We start from the raw sequence: 19,422 nt of genomic DNA on the forward strand, positions 1-19,422 counted from the left end.
CTCAAATATGACGCCAATGGAAAAAAAACAGTCTGTCTTTTCCTTCCTTGCATTTTCCATAGTATGTATGACCTGACTGCTATATGTACAGAGTTCCGATACCCAGAAAGGTCATGTTCGCGCTTTTGAAAAATTTGCAAATGAATCCAGATTTTAGAGTCCAATTTTTAGTCAGGACTGTCTTTTGGTGTTACGCAAGTCAAAACCATTGTATGTAAGGCTCCTAGTTCCATTCTTCACTAGGATTATTGGACGAGTTATTTCTGACGTGCGGTTTCCAGGGTCAATATGTTTGATGGGGTACAAACTCTTAACTTTAAAAAGTAGGCTTAGGACAAGAGGGCATGAGACGGGGTGGAGGGATGACCCCCCCGGCCCCCAAAGTGAAACTTTTGATTAGAGCAACGAATGGTCAGTCAGGTGAGCAATAGGAAGGTCCATGTCCCAAATATAGCATTTTTCAGTGCATGTAAACTTGCTATTTTGTTCTTTGCCTGTGGCCAGGGCCACTAGAATTATGTGATTGTGCGGCATCGCCATTTTCGCACAATTACAGGTTCGCCGCATTTACCACATATTCTATCATCCGAAGCATAATCTGCAGATTTTAAGAAAAAATGGTTTCTAGATCAAACGGTTCAAAGGTTACTAAAAATGCAGCAATATATATTAAAGTGCAGTGGAAGGCCCTTTGCAGAGCTGGACTGGTCAGCTATTTGATGATTATTGCTCTATTTGGGTTTTAAACAGGTACTAATGAGGTGCAACCAGTACCCAGACAGAGTTTCCAAGTTTAAAAATGATGAAATATTACTATTACAAAATGTGCTGCATTGTGCTGCATAATTTACTCAACCCTTCTGCATTATTTGGCCCTCTCATGCCACATAATTCCAGCTACCCTGCCCTGCCCAGCCCGTGGCTCATTTGGATCATAAGCTTTGTCATGGGTTGACCACGAGCTATGTAGATGCAGAATGAGATGAACAGTTCATAAGATACATATTTGGGTTTCTTTGACTTCAATGCTATACAGGAGTAATGCAATCACGTTTCTTTTATCCTCAAGCAAAGAGGCTTTTGCAACCATGTCAGAACTGGAAGAAGCAGCATGGGGAAAGATGCAGCAAAGGACATCATAAGTAATATAAGGTAAGAGAGGAAATTGTTTAAGAGACTATTGGGAAATGACCAAAACAGTTTTCGCTGCATATCTCTTTTTAATAGCAGTGGGAGAGGCTCTGGGCAAAAGACTGGAGGAGGGAATTGTGCCGACATGCGAGTACCTGACTGGGTGGTAGACAAGACGAGCAGCCAATATTTTGCTATGAAGGTTACACAATAGATATGAAGGTAGGGAATAGAGAAATTGCAAGATCCGGTACAGCTGGGGGCAGGAAGGAAGGGGGAGAGCGAAAAAAGAGCGAGATACAAAAAGAGAAAGTGTTTTTTTAATGTTTGTTAAGGTTAGGAAGGAGATTTTGTATGAGGCGAGTAGGTAAGGATAGGGTTTCTCGGTCTCGTTTGCATATGAAGCTACACATATGACCAGTCATATAGCTTACATGTAAAGACAAGCGGCAGAGATGGTGAAAAGTGGAGAAGGTAGGAAGGTAGAATAACACTGAAGGCCCAAATGAGCAGGTCTGGGCTTTCATCACTCCACCTCCGTGGGAATTGGGCAGAACAGAAAAAGGCCCTCTATGAGGGGAACCACTGGTCGTGGTGTGTCTGCAAAGCAGAGGAGGCACAATTTGGTCAGCTGACCACTCCAGTGTGCTCTCATACCTGCTCATTGTCAGAGCGGCTCCGTTTGCCATCCACTGTACCACCATCAGTTCGGATTACCTTGGGTTTCCTCTTTTTGTTTGGGTCCGAGGACATTTTCACTGTTGTCTGTTGGAAGAAAGGAGAATAAAGACACATCATTAAACTGTAATCTGAAAGATGTTGTACAGTATAATAAGCAAACAGACCTTTTCATAAGCTTACAGCACACTATTAAACAGTCACCAATTGGTTTTGTGGATACTCCTAATGGAATTCATATAGCTATAAGAACTACTGTGGGACAAAATCTCTGCTCACATTCCACTGCATTGCCACACATTGGTCAATGATGGGAGCAGTACAATGGAATGGACTGCAGCAGATCATGCTACAAAGCCATACTAATAGCATACTGTGCTGTATACCAATAACATAAAAGTATTATAGTAAGTTGTTTATTAAAATACTAGAGTTCCTTGTGAAACAATAATTGGCCTTTCTGCATTTATGGTGTTGGATTCCAAGAACACCACGCTTACATGGAATGATTTCTCTGAAGGAGGTAGGGAGGGAGGGAGGGTGAGTGAGTGTGAATTTTCCCATGGTCATTTTTAGGTCTCGCCTAGGCAATGCATGACTCTCTCTCAAGACATGGTGTGTCTCCTCTGTGGGATTTCAGCGTGCCCCTCGCTTTTGATTGGTCTGTGGGTCTTTCGGAATTCCTCTCCTTTCTGTGGTGAATTGTTCAGATGTTTTCCTCTTTTCTGTGTGTTCACGCTCATTGCAACTGGCCCGATTACATGTATTGTTTCTCTTATGTGCATTTCTGCTACTTTCGTCACGCAACTTTTTTTGTTTTCTTTGGTCGAGTTTTCTGAAAGTTGTGTGTAGGAAGCTGGCTCTGTATATAATATTCCAAAGTAAGTTATAATGTGCACAGAGTCCAGTGGAACGCCAAAGGTAGGCACAGATAAAAGTAGATAATACCTTACTCTCTATTTGTGGTAGTGTGGGCGAGCAGTAAGCAGACCCCCCAGGATATAGCGGCATGGATTAGCAAATTTAGCGGCACACATATGGCAATTCAGCGGCACAAATATGGCAATTTAGCGGCATTTGTGTGGCACTTTATTTTACTGATAATCATTCATTTTCAGCCTTAATCAATGGAAACTGTTTTAGCAGAGTATTCCACTTTGAAATAGGCAACCTGGGATATGGAACAGAGGAAGCAGCCCACAAGTGAAGGCTGTTATCCCTTGGAAATGCAATCCTCCATTTGCTTTAGTGTAGGTTCTGTTCACTGTTGCGTTATCCACTTGGTCACGTTGTGTAATTTTTGGACAGCTCATGAATGTGCATCTGTCTCCTTGTTTGCTATATTTGTGAACATATGGTGAGTACTATTTCAATGACTTATTCATTTTTAAACCTTAGTCAAAAAGTTCTCTCAAAGTTGCTTATGCATGTAAGCTTGGTTTACGTGTGTACGCGTTGTATTGGCCCGGAAAAGATTATTAACAGAAACCATATCTGTATGCACAAATCTACTGTAGCCAAAAGGATTCTGCTGTTTGAGTCAGAGTTTCCTATTCCAGTGGATAAAATAACAAGCATTGGCATAGCCAATAGGTCTCGCTTTTGAGACCTTATAAGTATTTAGTTATCCAGCACAATATCCTTGGTGCAGCAACATCAACTGTTGCATGGCTAAACACTTATAAGGTCCCAAAGGCGAAACATATTGGCTATGCCAATGCTTGTTTCAAGAGTTTCGGCACTTGTTTCTTTCGAGTCTTTCACCAATTTAACGAATTCACAAACTGCAAAGCCTGTCTGCAAAACATGAGGCAAGAATGAGATAGGTGTTAAGCTCCCAGAAGCCCTGTATCTTGTTGCCGTGCCAGCTATGACGACAGTGACCAAACTTCTAGAAGTCGTGTACAGTGATGTCACTATGCACAAAATGCAAAGCTCCCAGAAGCCAAGCGTCTTGTTGTGTCATTGCACGCTGAGTGTTAAAGCTCCTTGAAACCTGTAAACGGTTTCATATTACATGTACCATTAAAGCGCTAAGATGCCCTGTATACTATTGTAAAATGTAAATGTAAAATTGATACTTGTACAATGCCAAAGCTCCTAGAAGCCTGACCTATAGTGTAATATCAAGTGTTTTTGAAGCCTTATGTTATGCTGGGACATCACTGACAAAATATTAAATTACCCAGAAGCCAGTGGGTTTGCTGTGATGTCACATACAACATGGTTCATCTCAGGCCCTGGGTCCAACCCACAGGTGGCTTTGTAATGAGAGCAATCTGTTCGCACCGTTGTTGTGTAGCACCCCAGTACTTTGTAATTGTAATGAAAGTGATGACGACCCCGCCTGGTTTCAGCTTCATACGTGTCTCCCAGCTGCATTCTGTCTTTTGTGAACACAATACAGCCCATACTTCATGCTGAAAAATAAAATGCGTCTGTTTTGCATCTGTCCAGCCCGCCCTGAGTGATACCGAGGAGTGTTTTAAGGATTGCAAAGGGGTGAACCGGGGGAAATGGAGCCCACCTGTTCATTCCTTACTTACACTGATGTTAAGAACTTAATGCCGCAGGTATAAGCAGGCGGCTATTACAGCTGAACGGCGCCACCTAGTGACGAAGACGCGTACAGCCAGTAAGATGTCACCATCTTTTTTTGATGCCTACAAGAGACCTTTTTCGCAGCCAAAAGGGCCTATATCGCGGTCATCGCGCTCATCAGCCGATTTCGCGATTATTTAGCAAATCGCGAAATCGCGAAAAGCTGGAGGGTCTGAGTAAGGCTTTATTAGAGGGTAGTGTTAAGCATTTATTGTACACACTCAGGCAAGGAATTATGCCACACACTCAAAGACTGAACTCTTTGTTTGTTTGTATAAAAATGATTTAGTTATTTTATTTCAAGAACCAAGCCTGGTCCGGATAAGTGAAATAATACTTCAACAGTCAAAATTACTTTTCAGTTACTTTGTAGATTACTGTACACGTTATTTCTTGAATTACTTTTTAAGTTACTTTTGCTAATCAGTGTGATATGCCTGACATTTCCTATATCATTGGTTTCCAACTGTGCGCCGTGGCTCCCTGGGGAGCCGTCAAACCTAGCCTGGGGAGCTGCGCACCAAGCTCTTTAATGCATTTAATGTTGAAGGGTATGTTGGCTTCAGTTAAACTAGTTAGACGTAAACACATAATGTTGATGATTTGTGACATGCCTAAAGCTGTAAACGTAGTGCCTAATTGATGGCACATCGAGGGAGAGGACCTCCATATTTCACTGGATCTCCAAGTTCCAACACTCCCAAAGTACGCTGAAGATGCCGGATTTATTTTGTTAGACTTTTTCCAAATACATTTTACACCAATGCAAGTTATCAGGAAAGTACAATGGTCCTGTCTATTAAACACATTAAGTATTATTAAGTATTGACATGAGTACTTGAACGAAAGGTACTTCCAGTACACATTTCTTTCAGTACACACATATTTCCAGACAGGCCTGCTCTCTCCTTGAGCACAGATAAGTAAAACACCATATACGGCCTAATGCCATCATTTGGAAGCAAGAAAAAGGGATGTTTAAAAAATGTTAAAAAAACAGAGGAATTTATTTTGCTTACATTGATTTGTAGGCAATTTTAGGGAGGAGACAGCAAAAATAAAGCTGTATGAGGTTTAAAAAATCGTGATTCACCCTGGTGAGAAAGGCGTGTTGGCAAATATGACATGGGTAGAAATGGAAGTGCATGCAAATATTCTTCAAGTGCAGAAACACTTTGGCAATTGGGCCTACATGCATAGGAATGCTATCAAGCACTGTTAGCTGGATAGAAATGTTTGAGAGGGGACTCTAAAAAGGTCACGGGCAAAGAAGTGTAACTAGGAATATTTTATCAGAGGTGCCGCCTTAGTAATACGAAACACCCTGCGTATATGAATAGAATATATTCATCAGCTTCATCCCGATTATTTTCAGGGAGAAAAATGCAAGTACTCCAGAGGCCGGGTTTACATCCCCTCCACCCCACCAAAGAAGTAACCATGGGGAGCCACGGGCAATGGCCAATGGGTCAAGTGAGCCGCAGTTCAAAAAGGTTTGGGAACCACTGTCCTAGACGAAAGTAAGTGATTCAGTTTTTACACATATGCAGTTTCTTAGGGTTTTCATACAAACCAACTCCACACTTAAAAGACTTTTCACAGAAAAGCAGTCAATGTTATCGGTTTAACGGTAAGTACTTAGGTTTTGGAGTTGGTATTCTGGGTTTAGAACCAGGGTTCCCCCAGGGTCGAAGACGCACTCTCAAAGCACCCTCAGAGGCACTAGGGTGGCCGGGTGCTGAGCGCTGAGCCGAAATGTTATACAAAGTTGGATAGTAGGCCTCCGGTTGGTGGCTGCTCACAGGCACGCCTATTGGATGTGGGAGCAAAGCTCCTGTGGTTTAGCCCAGAGTAAAGGGGGATCAGAGTTAGCACACAAGGGGCACCCAACAGCGGCACAAGGGCGGCCGGGTGAATAGTGTTGATTCTGCGTCGGTTGCCCAACTCTTTTCAATTGAAGTTGGCGGTTTTGGATTTTGGCTTCAGGCTCTGTCTAGGAAGACTTCCGGGAGGAATCAACAGCTGGGCAGGTAAGTTGGAGGGCTCAGGGACGCAGGTGCACCTCAGGTTCTCTTCTCCAGGTTGCAGTGAGGCTGGATGCAGGGTCTCTTTTGAGATCGGATTTCACCTTACCAGGCCACTCATGGTTGGGGGGAAAGGAGGGGGTCTCCGTGCAGATATTGCAGGTGATCTCGGGGAGTCCTGGAGCGGTCAATACTCGGACTCGGAATCTGCAGCACTGGTGGGCCTCGCTGGGACAGGTGGGCCATTCGGGCCTTGGTGTGGGGTGAAGTGGTGGTGCCAGGCATCTGGTTTCTTTATCCTCAGCAGGTGGGGAGTCTTTCTTGGCTGTTTCTTTTGAACAGAGCTGCTGTTCACAGGAGATACGGTCTTTGTGGAAGCAGTCAGTCCTCCCAGGGGTTCTGGAGGTCGTTGGCTGCAGGGCAAGGTGACTTTTGGCACAGGATCTCTGGAAACTGCAGATGGGTTAAGTTGGTCTCTGCAGTCTCCTCTGTTGGGAGTCTTCTTTCGTCCTTCTTCTTCGGTGGTTGCGGGAATCTGTCTCCTTGGTTCAGAGCTGCCCCTTAAATACTGTACTTAGGGGGCATTTTAGGAGTCTCAAGGTCAGTAGCCAATGGGCTACTGACCTTAGGGTGACTACACCCTTGGTGTGCTCACCCCACGTGGGGGAGTGGGCACAATCCGTAATCCTGATTGAAAAGTGCCTGCCATCTGCAAGAGGGTGGGCACTGATGAGTGGGCTTCACCTCTCCCCTCCCCCCCACATGAGGGGTGGGGCTGGCATAGGTGGGCATACCTTCTGGGCTGCCCTTTCCTGCCAAAAAGGGGGTGAGACAGGAAGGGGGCCTGCTCCTAATAGTAGGAGAGGCTGGGAGTCTGACTGGCTCTGTCTGACCTGGGGGAGGTGTGAACACCTCCGCCCAGGAAAGCTTTGTTTCTGGACTCAGGGAGCAAAGGCTCCCACCCCAGGGATCCAGAAACGGGTATCGTGGTGGCAGGCTGGTGTTCACCAGTCAGGGAACCCACCAGTGGCTGGTCGTTTTTCAGGGGGCATCTCTAAGATTCCATCTGAGTGCTTTGTATAATAAATCCCATACTGAGGGGGCAGTGCCCACAACCCACCAATTGCTATTCTATGTTTTTGATGATGTATGCATACAATTAATGTTTATTTATGTATTACCACAATTGTCCATCTGCACGAATGGAACTGCTGCTATTCTACTGTCTGCCTACAATAAAAAGTTATTACAAAAAAAAGAAAATCCCATACCATCATCAGTGTGGGTTTATTATGCTGAGAAGCTTGATACCAAACTTCCCAAAATTCAGTAAAGCCATTATGGTGCTGTGGAATTCGTAATGACAGACTCCCAAGCCACATACTCTTTTATGGCTTTACTGCACTTACAATGTCAAATAAGGGACTTAAACACTGTAGGGGTACAGTGCTCACGCAACTTTACCATCACCAATGGTGTAGTGCACCCAGATAGAGGGGTGTCTTACCTATAACATAAGCAGAGGGTTGCAGGCATGGCTCAGGTATGTGTTGCATGTCAACTCTTCACTTTGCTCTGCACCAAAACACGCAGCTTACAATGGCAGTGTGTGTGTGTTAAGGTACAGGACCTCTAAGGTGGCACAATATGTGCTGCAGTCCTTAGAAAACTTCACTGGTCACTGTGCCCTTGGTACCCTTTTACAAGGGACTTACATATGGTCAGAGAGGTGCCAATTGGGGGTACAAATGTACAGTTTTGGGAAAGAAAACAGGCCCTGGGAACCTGATAGGCAGGGACCCAGGGCACATCAAGTCAAAGTGCATCAGAAATCTACCAAAAAAGTGTTACTCCAACAGAAGCCCAGCTTCCTGCATTGTGTTTTTGGCATCCTTAGTAATATCGGCTTATTTCGACCGGATTGTATTCTGTTTTAGTAACTGTGTTTAGTGAGTGATCACTTTGTTTTTTGTTTCTGAAGTTGCCGCTTTGACTTTTTTTTGGGTTGTTTATCAAAACGCACTAGGTTTAACGGTATTCCATTCTGTATTCTATTTTAAAAACTGTGTTGTGTTTAGTGTGCGATCGCTATGGTTCATTTTTTAAGATTTTTATTTGCCCCTTTTTAGCTTTTATTACTGAAAAGCTGCCGACTTTGGAACTGGTCAACGTTCTTTAACTGGGGGAAAATCACTTCATTTTTTTAACGAGTGGCTTGTTTTCATTACGATCAGGTCTGAAACCCTGATGGGTCCGGGAAACTTATAACCCTGTTTGACTCAGCTACTTTAATTTCTGTGAATCCCTCCTACTTCCTCACCCTGTGTAAACACCACCTGTTTCAGGAGGCCAGAGCCCTGAGGAAGCGCTACCTCACTGCAAACAACAAGCATTTGTAATGCAATAGGTCTCACATTTGCGGGAGTTTGAGCTATTGGCACTGTAAATAACAAAGCTTTACATTTATGTGTTTTGAAAACCTGCAAGCTCCGCGTAAACATGTAATTTGTACTTACAGTGGTTTCTTACGAGAAGCAAGGCTGGCATCAACTGCGCCTCTTTTACAGCCAGCCTTGCTTCTCGTAAGCAAGGACTATAAGTACAACGTGGGTATTTACACACCACTTGCAGGTTTTCAAAACACATAAATAAAAGGCATTGTCATTTACAATGGCAATAGATCAAACTCTCACAAATGCGAGACCTATTGCATTGCAAATGTTTGTTTAAAGAGTATACATTGTTCTCAACTTTTACTTGCTTTTCTTTGTGTTTGGAAAAGGGGTAGAGGTGTGTTCATCTGGTTTCATGGGTTGACCCCCCATTTATTATTTCCATAGTTTACTTAAGGCGTTGTGTATATCTTTATTCCGTATTATATATTTACTTTTGTTATTACGAGTTTTCGTGCATGTTCCTAAATGTAACTCTTAGTTCCATTCAGAATTTGCAATGTTACATTTTGTGTTTTCCAAGCATATTCTTTTATGTAATGTCATATTTTCCATATGGTATTCGCAATACTATTGTGTGATCGGTAAAGGGGGTAAGATGTGTCATATCTAGTGTATTGTGCTGTGCATCTTCCTTCTGCTTTGGTCCTTGCTGCTCCGCCTGTATAGATGTGCGGTGCGGAATGTTCGAGTGGCTGTGATGCAATGGAATGTATGGGTGCCTGTGGGTTGAAAGTGACAGTTGAAGTATGGGCTGATCACCAAGGAGGCTGCTCCTGGTGGGGCTTATAACAGAGCTGTGCTATAGACTAAACCAAGAGCTTAATATGAATATTATAATCTGCAAATAAGATCAATAAATCCATCTATAATCTACAGTTTGGCTAATGGACCTCTCATTTCAACATATTTCTTTAACATATTTGCTGTATTTGGGAAGTGTGCCCTTGTAACTAGGCTGAAGTGACACGGAAATCAGAATGAGGACTTGGATATGGAAAGGGCAGGTGTAAAAATCTCATGATCACCATTACACAGCACTTTTCTCACTCACTCAAAGTCGACTCGCTACTGGCGGCCTCAGGCAAACTAGCCTGGCAGATATTTTACCCGCTTCCGAACACGCTGCCAGGTCTCAAGGATGCATGCGCCTGGTGCGGATCTCTCTGCACAGTCAACACTACGGAACACAGAGGGGATGACCGGTATAAGGGGAAAGCAGCCATAGGGGTGGGACGATGTCAGTTTTCAAAGTCTGTTTGCAAAAGGAGAGCGGGTGCCACAAGCTAAGGGACATTGCACTCATCAGCGATGAAACAGACATCTGTATTTAAATCAAGGCTGGTTAGGAAACAATCTGACCCCAGGCTCCCTTGACATCTGTCCCTACTGCTAGCAGGGCTTCGCTGCTCAATGGGTTTGTTTTACTTTGCACAGCACATGTTGTGCGCTGTTGCATCTAGCTAAAAGGGTCATGCATTACGCTACTGCCAGGCTGTTGTACTGGCTGTTGGGTAAAAAGACTATTCAAAGTAGACACTCAGCCCCGTCAACTCATACGTAATCAACCACGGAAAGTGTGCTGCTCTTCTAAGAAAGCAGGAGTGTGTCTGTGAGACTGAAGGTGGCATCTCTCCAGTTCCTGCCCAGTCTCAGCACACCACGCTCTCTCTGGTGATAAGAAGCGGTCACCAATGCGTGAACGCAGCAGAGGGTTTATTTTTACATCGCGCTTTCACTGTAACTATAGCAGTTAAAGTAAAAGCGCGATACAAAAATAAACACGCGGCTGCCTTTGCCAAAGCTGAATATAAAACAAAAAGTGCTTACAGACTAACTGAATGAGACAGTGTCACGCCGCAAGTAAAAGACCCAGTCCGGATGGGCCGTCTCAAAAGGAGACAGGGCGATAACAAAGAAGCCTCATTTTCAATCGGAAGCCAGCGTTTAGCATAAACGATGACGCCAGCCAATAAGAATGATGGGCGGGGCTTCAACTCAACTTCTGAAATCTACCTATTACAATAAGCCTCGCAGAGCGAGCAGCGCATGCGCTCTGCAACGCAGGTCTGCGAGACCTAAAAACTCCTCAATCTAGTTGGGAAAAGTGTCGGGCAGCCGGTATGACTGCAACTCCGTGCAATGGAACAGAGTGCCCCTCTCACGAACACTAAGTCATGAGCAGTTAATATTCATATCACCAATCCCTGGCAAATGTAATCCATCCAGTAATCACCCAATTTCTGTCAGGTTAATTCGCTCGAAGTAATTGATTCTTGAAGCTTTTTCCTGCAAGTGAATATATTGTGACAAAGCAACAGTGCTTTTTGTAGCTGCGCTTTTTCGGACCATGAGGATTCAACCACAATCCTCCTATAGCTCTCCGGTGGTTTCCCACCCAGTGTTATGTGACCACCCCACTGGTTTTGTTTTTTATTCAGGGGAGGGCGGGTTGCGGGGGGTAGGCTGTGCCTAGGGCTCTCACTGACCAGGCATATAACCACAGCCTGCTCACTTCACAGATCCTTCACAGGCAACGTGCAATTCCTGGTTATTTTACTACAACACTGATGGTGCGCCTCAGTGTTGCGCTGGGATATTTCATTTATGGCACACTCTCAGCAGCAGGCATTCTACACACTGCGCTACCTTGCTCACTCGTGGTGCAATATACATGCATCTATATCTTTTTTCTAAAGCACACCTTTCCTGTGAGATTGTGGGCGTTATGCTGTTGTTTTATTAAACAGTTTGGGACCTCTTTACATGTGGCTATGGCCTGCTTTTCAGCAGCAGGCGCACAACCTTTCAGCTATCTCACTCAGTGGTGGCGCATGTCGTGAGACTATATAACTTACAAACCTAAAAATGTATATTTATCTGTACAACATTGATGGTGTGCATCAGTGCTGCTCTTGGGATATTTCTTTAATTTTACTTTCTCAGGCAGCAGACCGTTTATACACTGAGCTACCTCACTGACTGGTGGTGTAATGTATACCTAGGTATATCTTTATTTAAGCACACCTAGATCTTGAGTGTTATGCTCTCGTTTTGTCATGAGTCTCCTGCATGGCTCATTGTAGTTCTCCCCATGTTAACCTAACTGTACACATTGAAGTCGCATTGCATTTGAACTTCTTACTATATAAAAATACATGCTTTGTGCCACACTGTACTTTCACATGGAACCTGCATATGTTTTGCGTTCGGTTCTTTTACTACCATCACAGGTGATGCTAACCTCCCATGAAAGTCTAATTTGGATCCCTTGCCCTGAAGAAGTGGTTTGAAATTTGTAATAGCAACGAAACATGTTGGCTAATAGTGATTGAACATGGCTCTACATGAGCCATTTTTAATATTGGAAGAGCTTAAAGCACCGAATAAAAGTTATCACAAGCAAGTAAGCTTTACCAATTTTTAGCGGTGAGGATTATTTTTGTATATTTTCACGGGGTCCAGAAACACGTGCCTTGTTATAGCATATATAGGAAGTACATTAACATTTAGGGTCTTTCTATTGTTTGGTTTCATTGGGTTGAGGCCTTTCTCTTAAGTACACACACATTTCTTTCTGGGAAAGAAAGCAACCAATGATGAGAAGCGGGTTTGCTGGCGAGTACCAGTCAGCATCCCCCTTGGTGTTGCAACCGTGAGGTGCTTTTTTTCCTTCCCACACCCGTGCTGGAAGTAGAAAAATGTCCCTTTGTTGTATCCAATTAGGGGCAGCCACTGAGTGAATTTTGAATGCGTTGAGTGGGGGGCTGGCTGTCCTGTTGTTTTCCCCCTGTAGTTCCTATTGTTTTGGTGAGAACGAACAGTTGCCAGATTCTGAGGGCATACTGCAGTTCTGGCAGTGGGGCACTTTAGAAACTGTGTGGACAGTCTGAAATCTGTGTAAAATAATATTTCTAGAGGCATTGAGGCACTGAGGTAAGAGGGTGTGTGTGAAAAGAAAATATGTGAGAAAGAAACTGAGTGAGGAGGAACAGATAGTGTCAGCAAGAGAGTGACCATAGGAGAGATTATTAGAAATCGAGAATTAATGCCTGGGTGAATATTAAATAGGGAGAGAGAAGGCAGAAGACAAGAGACTGAGAGAAAAAAGAGCAGCAAAGAGGAAAAGAAAACAAAGAGAGGTAATTGTGAGAGGAAGAGTGGAAAGAGATACATAGAGGAGAGAAAGAGAAGAAGTGAAAGGGCGACAGGAAGTGCAGAAGGGAGAGAAAATAATATATAGAGAAGGTGAAATATGAGGAAAATACATGGAAACCAGGGAGAAAAAGAAGCAAAGGAGTAAAGTGGAGAAAGTTAAAAGTGATTGAGAAAAAAACATGAACTGATGTTTGTCAAAGATAAAAATAGAACGCCTATTACAGGTGCTGCACTTCTGGCTCATGTCCACCCTAGGTCGGATTTGGACCTTCATTAATTTTACTACTCCGTGACACTGATTGGTTATATTGCTGTTCATACTGTCGCCTGATTTAAAGCGAGATTCTTTTTCGGAGGTTTACTAGCTAATTTTTGTTCTCTTCAAACCGATTATGAATATCGTGATAGCTTACATTGGAATTTAAGAAGTTGTTTAGGACCTTATCAGAAAATCTTACTCTTTCCCGGATTACCTGTGCTTGGGCTATAAGCAATCTTACCTTACCGTGGAGCCCCTGGCGAAACAAGGATGAGGTGCCGCTAGGACTTCATTTAAGAATCTTGTAGCCAAGGACGTTCTTAACCAGATCATCCATCTCTATCGGCTACTTTATACATACATGCCCTGACGAAGTTCCCACGGCACAAAGGGAACGAAACGCGTTGGCTGTGCCTTTGCTCACAGAAAACCAATATTCTGAATAAAGAAGAAGATACTCACAAAAAGTTTTTGTTCTGTTGACTTCATTTGACTGCACCTTCCCCTTTTGGTCTTTTTATTGTTGTAATTCACACATCTCTGATCAGCGGATGTTGGAAGTGGCTGCACCACCTAATACTGTAAATACATGGAACCATTGTGCTTGACCTTTGTCTGATGCTTTGTGTTTTTTGGATTCAGAACTAAAAGGTTAGGTTATGTTAGAAATAAAAAGTGTGACAAGAGAAGAAAGATGGAAGATATGAAAGCAGGAACGTTAAGAGTGGAGAATATAGATATAGGCAAAATGAGAGAAAACTATAGATTGAGTAAGAAGACCAAGGGCAAAAAAGAGTGGGGGAATATGCTAGAGCATTAGAGAGCCAGAAAGAGGGATGAAGCAATAAGAAGGCAGAGGAAGAAGACAGAAAAAAGAGAAAATAGAAGAGAGAGTACACAAGAGAGATTAAGATGGGAAGAAACAGATCACAAGAAGGATTGGGGATTGAGGAAGACTAGAGAGAAGGAAGACAAAGGAAAGAGGTTGGTAGGAAGACAGAAATAGGGAAGAGGAATGTGGAAGAGAAAAAAGGATAGGAATTAGCTAGAGGGAGCAGAGGAGAACCTGCATGCAGCAAATGAAACTTATAACAAACACAACCCAAAACATTTCCCTGGTCCATCACGGGTCTTTAATAACCCTCACGAAAGAGACACCACACAAGTTGTGCTTGTACAGCTACAATATAAGGTGCAAGTCATTATTTTTAATTTTTTTAAAAGTTTTATATAGCGCTAGCTTGACCCGTAGGTATCAGAGCGCTTTACATACACACAGAACAACAGCAGGAGTACATTACAATTTCATAGTAGGCCTACAGTAAGGAAGCAAACCATAGATCCAAAACCACCAAGGGAATGAATGAATATGCAGTACAGCGGAGGGGGAGAGAGCAAAAAGAAAGGGTGAGAACGACATCGTCCGGTCACCCACTATCCATGAAAGTCCAGGGAGAGGGGAGACAACTTGGATAAGGAAGACTGGATTAGTTGACGTTGGTCATGAAAGTATTTGTTTAGGAGATGGAGTTTCAGGTCCCTTTTCAAACAGGAGAAGGAGGGGTTGCATCTGAGGACTCCAGGGAGAGCGTTCCATATCCTGGGAGCGTTGCCAGAGAATGATCGGTATTGGGTACTTTTCTTTTTCACTTTTGGAGGAATAAGGAGGAGTGAGTTGGTGCTTCTTAGTGTTCTGGATTGACCTGCTCTAATGAGTTTGTTGTTTAAGTAGTTGGGGGTAGGAGAGTGAAGGGTTTTGTGTGTGATGCAGGCCAATTTGTAGATACATCTCCCTTCCATGGGAAGCCAATTGAGGCAGTTGAGAGCTGGAGGGATGTGTTCAAATCTTTTAACTCCAGATACTAGTCGAGCTGACATGTTCAGCACTGCTCTTAGAGTGGCTAGGTGTGCTTTAGGAGTCCCTGTAAGTATGGCGTTTCCGTAGTCAATTTTGGAGAGAACTAGGCATTTGACCACTGTCTTGAGGTCATCATGAGGTAGAAAAGGTTTTAGTTTCTTGAGGTGTTTTAGGGCGAAAAGAGCACTTTTTGCAGAGTTTTTTATGTGGACCTCCATTGATAAGTTCTTGTCAAGGGTGATGCCTAGAGACTTGACTGAGTCGGATAGGGTAAGGAGGCAGTTTGGGGCAACCAGATTCTTGAGCCACTCTTGGATTGGGCGATGGTTACTTTTTGGAGAGAATAGGATTAGTTCTGTTTTGTCAGGGTTGAGCTTTAAGTGGTTAATGTAGAACCAAGTTTGGATCTCGGTAAGGGTAGTATTAAGGAGTTGAATGTCGCTGATCCTGAAATAGATTTGGGTGTTATCCGCGTAAAGGTGGTAATTCACTCCGGATTTTTTCAATAGGAGTGTGAGGGGCTCCATGAAGAGATTGAAGAGGGACGGGGAGAGGATCGAGCCTTGCGGAACACCCAGTGTAACTTTGTAACCTATTGATGCCGGACCGTTTTAACAGGGTCTCCAAGAGGGCTGGGTGGTTTACAGTGTCAAATGCCGCAGAGAGGTTGATAAGGATGAGTAGGCAGGCATCCCCTTTGTCTAGGGCCTTGTGAATGTCGTCAGTGACGTTGAGCATAGCTGTTTCAGTACTACAGCCTTTTCTGATCATTGAGTTACTTAATATTATACACTGAAAGTTAAGTGGCTACTTGAAGTTGCTGGGTAGCCTACTTACTGTCAGTGTTCTGATCTTCAGAGCCGCCAGTAAGCAGCGTGTGTGTAGCGTCAGCGACTGAAGTCAGCTCAAGCTGGCCACCAGTGACACAAACCAGTGAGCAGCTGGCCAGTCCTGACCTCTGCTTCCTCAGAAATCACTCCCTGCACTTTAGCAGGCAGTCCCACCATGGCCAGAAACACACAACCTGACTGGGGCAGGCAACGCCCGGCTGTCTCTAGCTATTGGGCACTACCCAACCGGGCCCCGAAGTCAGTCTGTAGCGACTCCGAGCCAGGTCCAGCAGAGCAGCTCGAATTACAATGTAAAAGATATATTGTAGCAGCACAATCTGTGAGCCTGATCAGCTACTACCAGCGCCCCCAGTCTGCAGGAGCAGCGCGCAGGCCACAAGCGACTATTGTCAGCTGCCACATTTCAATTTTCAACGCTTACCCTGTGACAGTTGAGACTATGCATTATGCATGGCAATGCATTTCAGTGCGGTGATGCGGAGCACCACACTAAAATGTGTTAGTCTAACACCGGATGCGTGGTATTGGCAGGACTGCAGATCTGCTCATGCAGATATGGCATCACGTGCTATAATGCACCCTTCCTTAGGGATCCAAGCCCTGCTGTGGGGTTGACTTACTTATAGCCCTTGCAGTGACTTTGGCATGGCACACAAGGGTGCGTCATGTCATGTTTTGAAACATGGTTTGCACCACGTCACACAGCCTTGAATGGCAGTCTGTGTGGAATTTGTGTTTGGGCCCCTTAGGGTGGTATTAAATATCCTGCATCCCTTAGGGACCCTCTTTAGAAGCCATACCCTAGGTACCTGGGGTACCATTTACTAGGGACTTACAGGGATGCTAATGTCCTTAGCCAATTATGAAACAATCAGACATTACTTTGTTTTAAGGGAAGAGCACTGGCACGGAGGTCTGGTTAGCAGGCCTCAGTACACTGTCAAGAGTCGAAAATCAGCATCTAGCAGCTAAAAAGGGGGCAAAAAGGGTGGGGGGGGAGTCAACTGCAACAAAACCCAGTTTTCTACAAAGTGTACTTACTTTAACCTAGTCGGAGAAATATCATTAGTCTTCTTATCAAGCTTCTACATCCAAGATATAAGTAGATAATTTTCTAGCCACACCTTAAGTGAGTAGAGAGCTACACCAAATCAGTGCTTTTCATTTCTTAAACAGAGCAGCGCCCAAGATGCGAGGATGGCTTCCATCACTCACAGTTGGCTTCCCAAATGTCCAGAATGTAGTCAGTACAATATATTGCTGAGTAGGTGTATGCAGTTAACATAACTCCTAACTGCACTACTTGTCAGATATATGCCATTTTGAACAGACCTCTTACAGTGGATAAACATTCTACAATTATTCCTCCTGGAGAGCCATCTGTCATTTTACTTACCCAAACACGACTCACATGTTATACTAGATAAGATAGTCCGCTCACCACGCCTACATACAGCAATAGCGTAAGCCTAGTATTTGTTCAAAACAACAGCCGCACAACCCCTCACTAGTGACTGTATGTTTCGACTGACCACAGCAGTGTTACCTGCATGGTACTACAAGTTGCAACTGTGGAGGACCAGGCAGACACACAAGACAATACAGAGCTACTTCAGGGAAAATAGGGGTGCTGCATCCTCCCTACTACTCGAATAGGAAACTTTAAAAAGTCATCATATGAGGAAATTGCATTACAATAACACGTAGGATAAAGCCAACACTCTCAAAGGAAATAAAAAAAACAGGAGGAGAAACTGAGAGAGATGGAGAGAAGGACACATACACATATAGATCCCAGAAAACAGAAGATGTGACTGGAGAAAATGGAGAAACGTGCACACTCCGAAAACGTTGATGGGTTTTGAATAAACAGCATACTTCAAGGCACAAACGTGAACGGGGCAAGGATAATCAATCCAGATAAAAAGGGGAATTCATACTATAGATGCCAGAACTACGTAAGGAGACCTGGTCTACTCCAAAGTTGAGATTAAGTCTGTGCAAACTATTACACTGCAATGTATATATGGCCCGAGAGGGGGCTGATGACCACACACTGCAAGACTACATGAATGGGGCAGGCTTGCATTGACATAGCTAATGCCCTGAGAGAAAATATTCCAGACATAGAAATCAAAGCGGAGATCAAATTAATGTATAAGATCTGATGGTCTGCCAGCCCAATTTTTAGCACTATATAAAGATCTGCTAATTCTGATACTGGCTTAGATATTCAATGCCACAAACAGGAAGCGCTGCCTACTAGAGAAGCCATATGACTATCTATATCTAAATTATTCAGTAAATTTAGAATCATATATGCCCCTTTCAGTGCTTAATAAACACCGAACTAGGTCGTGGCCATCTGACTTCTCCTGCAAATGCAACAACAGAATCAATCAATCAATCATAGCATTTGTATAGCGTGCTACTCACCCGGAGGGGTCTCAAGGCGCTGGGGGGGGGGGGGGAGGGGGGGGTGTCTGCTACTGCTCGAAGAGCCAGGTCTTGAGTTGCTTCCTGAAGGAAAGGTGGTCCTGGGTCAGCCGGAGGTGGATGGGGAGGGAGTTCCATGTCTTGGCTGCCAGGTAGGGGAAGGATCTTCCTCCGGTGGTGGCTCTGCGAATGCGTGGAACGGCGGCGAGGGCGAGGCTGGTGGATCGTAGCTGGCGGGTGGGAGTGTAGAAGGTCAGGCAGTTGTTGAGGTACCTGGGTCCCAGGTTGTGGAGAGCCTTGTGTGCGTGGGTGAGGAGTCTGAACGTGATCCTCTTGCTGACGGGGAGCCAGTGCAGGTCTCTCAGGTGTCCGGAGATGTGGCTGTGTCGGGGGATGTCCAAGATGAATCGTGCGGAGGGGTTCTAGATGCGTTCGAGTCTTTTATGAAGTTTGGCTGTGGTTCCGGCGTAGAGGGTGTTTCCGTAGTTCAGTCGGCTGGTGATGAGTACCTGGGTGACCGTTTTCCTGGTTTCGGTGGGGATCCACCGGAAGATCTTTCGGAGCATACGCAGGGTGTTGAAGCACGACGACGAGACGGCGTTGACTTGTCTGGTCATCGAGAGGGAGGAGTCCAGGATGAAGCCCAGGTTACGTGCGTAGTCCGTTGGCTTGGGAGCGGTGCCCCGGGCAGGGGGCCACCAGGAGTCGTCCCAGGCGGAGGGCGATGATCCCAGGATGAGGACTTCCGTCTTGCCTGAGTTCAGTTTCAGGCGGCTGTTCTTCATCCACTCGGCTACGTCTTTCATCCCTTCGTGTAGGCTGGTTCTGGCGGTGGCGGGGTCGTTTGTGAGGGAGAGGATCAGCTGGGTGTCGTCGGCGAAGGAGATGATGTTGAGGTTGTGTTGGCGTGCGATGGCTGCGAGGGGGCTCATGTAGACATTGAAGAGGGTGGGGCTGAGTGATGATCCTTGTG

General features: G+C 44.6%; 1 protein-coding gene across 2 annotated transcripts in view; it reads right to left on the reverse strand.

Annotated features, from left to right (window-relative positions):
* THOC5 (THO complex subunit 5) overlaps nucleotides 1–19,422 on the reverse strand; it is a 242,432-nt gene that overhangs the window by 201,636 nt on the left and 21,374 nt on the right. Inside the window, exon 2 of one of the 2 annotated variants that reach the window (XM_078667190.1) lies at nucleotides 1,849–1,896. In XM_078667190.1, the coding sequence (XP_078523316.1) occupies nucleotides 1,849–1,884 (36 nt within the window). In that variant the 5' untranslated portion in view covers nucleotides 1,885–1,896. Of the gene's footprint in view, nucleotides 1–1,788; nucleotides 1,897–19,422 lie in introns of both variants that reach the window. The other variant, XM_078667189.1, reaches the window with a different exon arrangement.

This window comes from Lissotriton helveticus, chromosome 11 (assembly GCF_964261635.1).
Source record: "Lissotriton helveticus chromosome 11, aLisHel1.1, whole genome shotgun sequence".
NCBI classification, from domain to species: domain Eukaryota; kingdom Metazoa; phylum Chordata; class Amphibia; order Caudata; family Salamandridae; genus Lissotriton; species Lissotriton helveticus.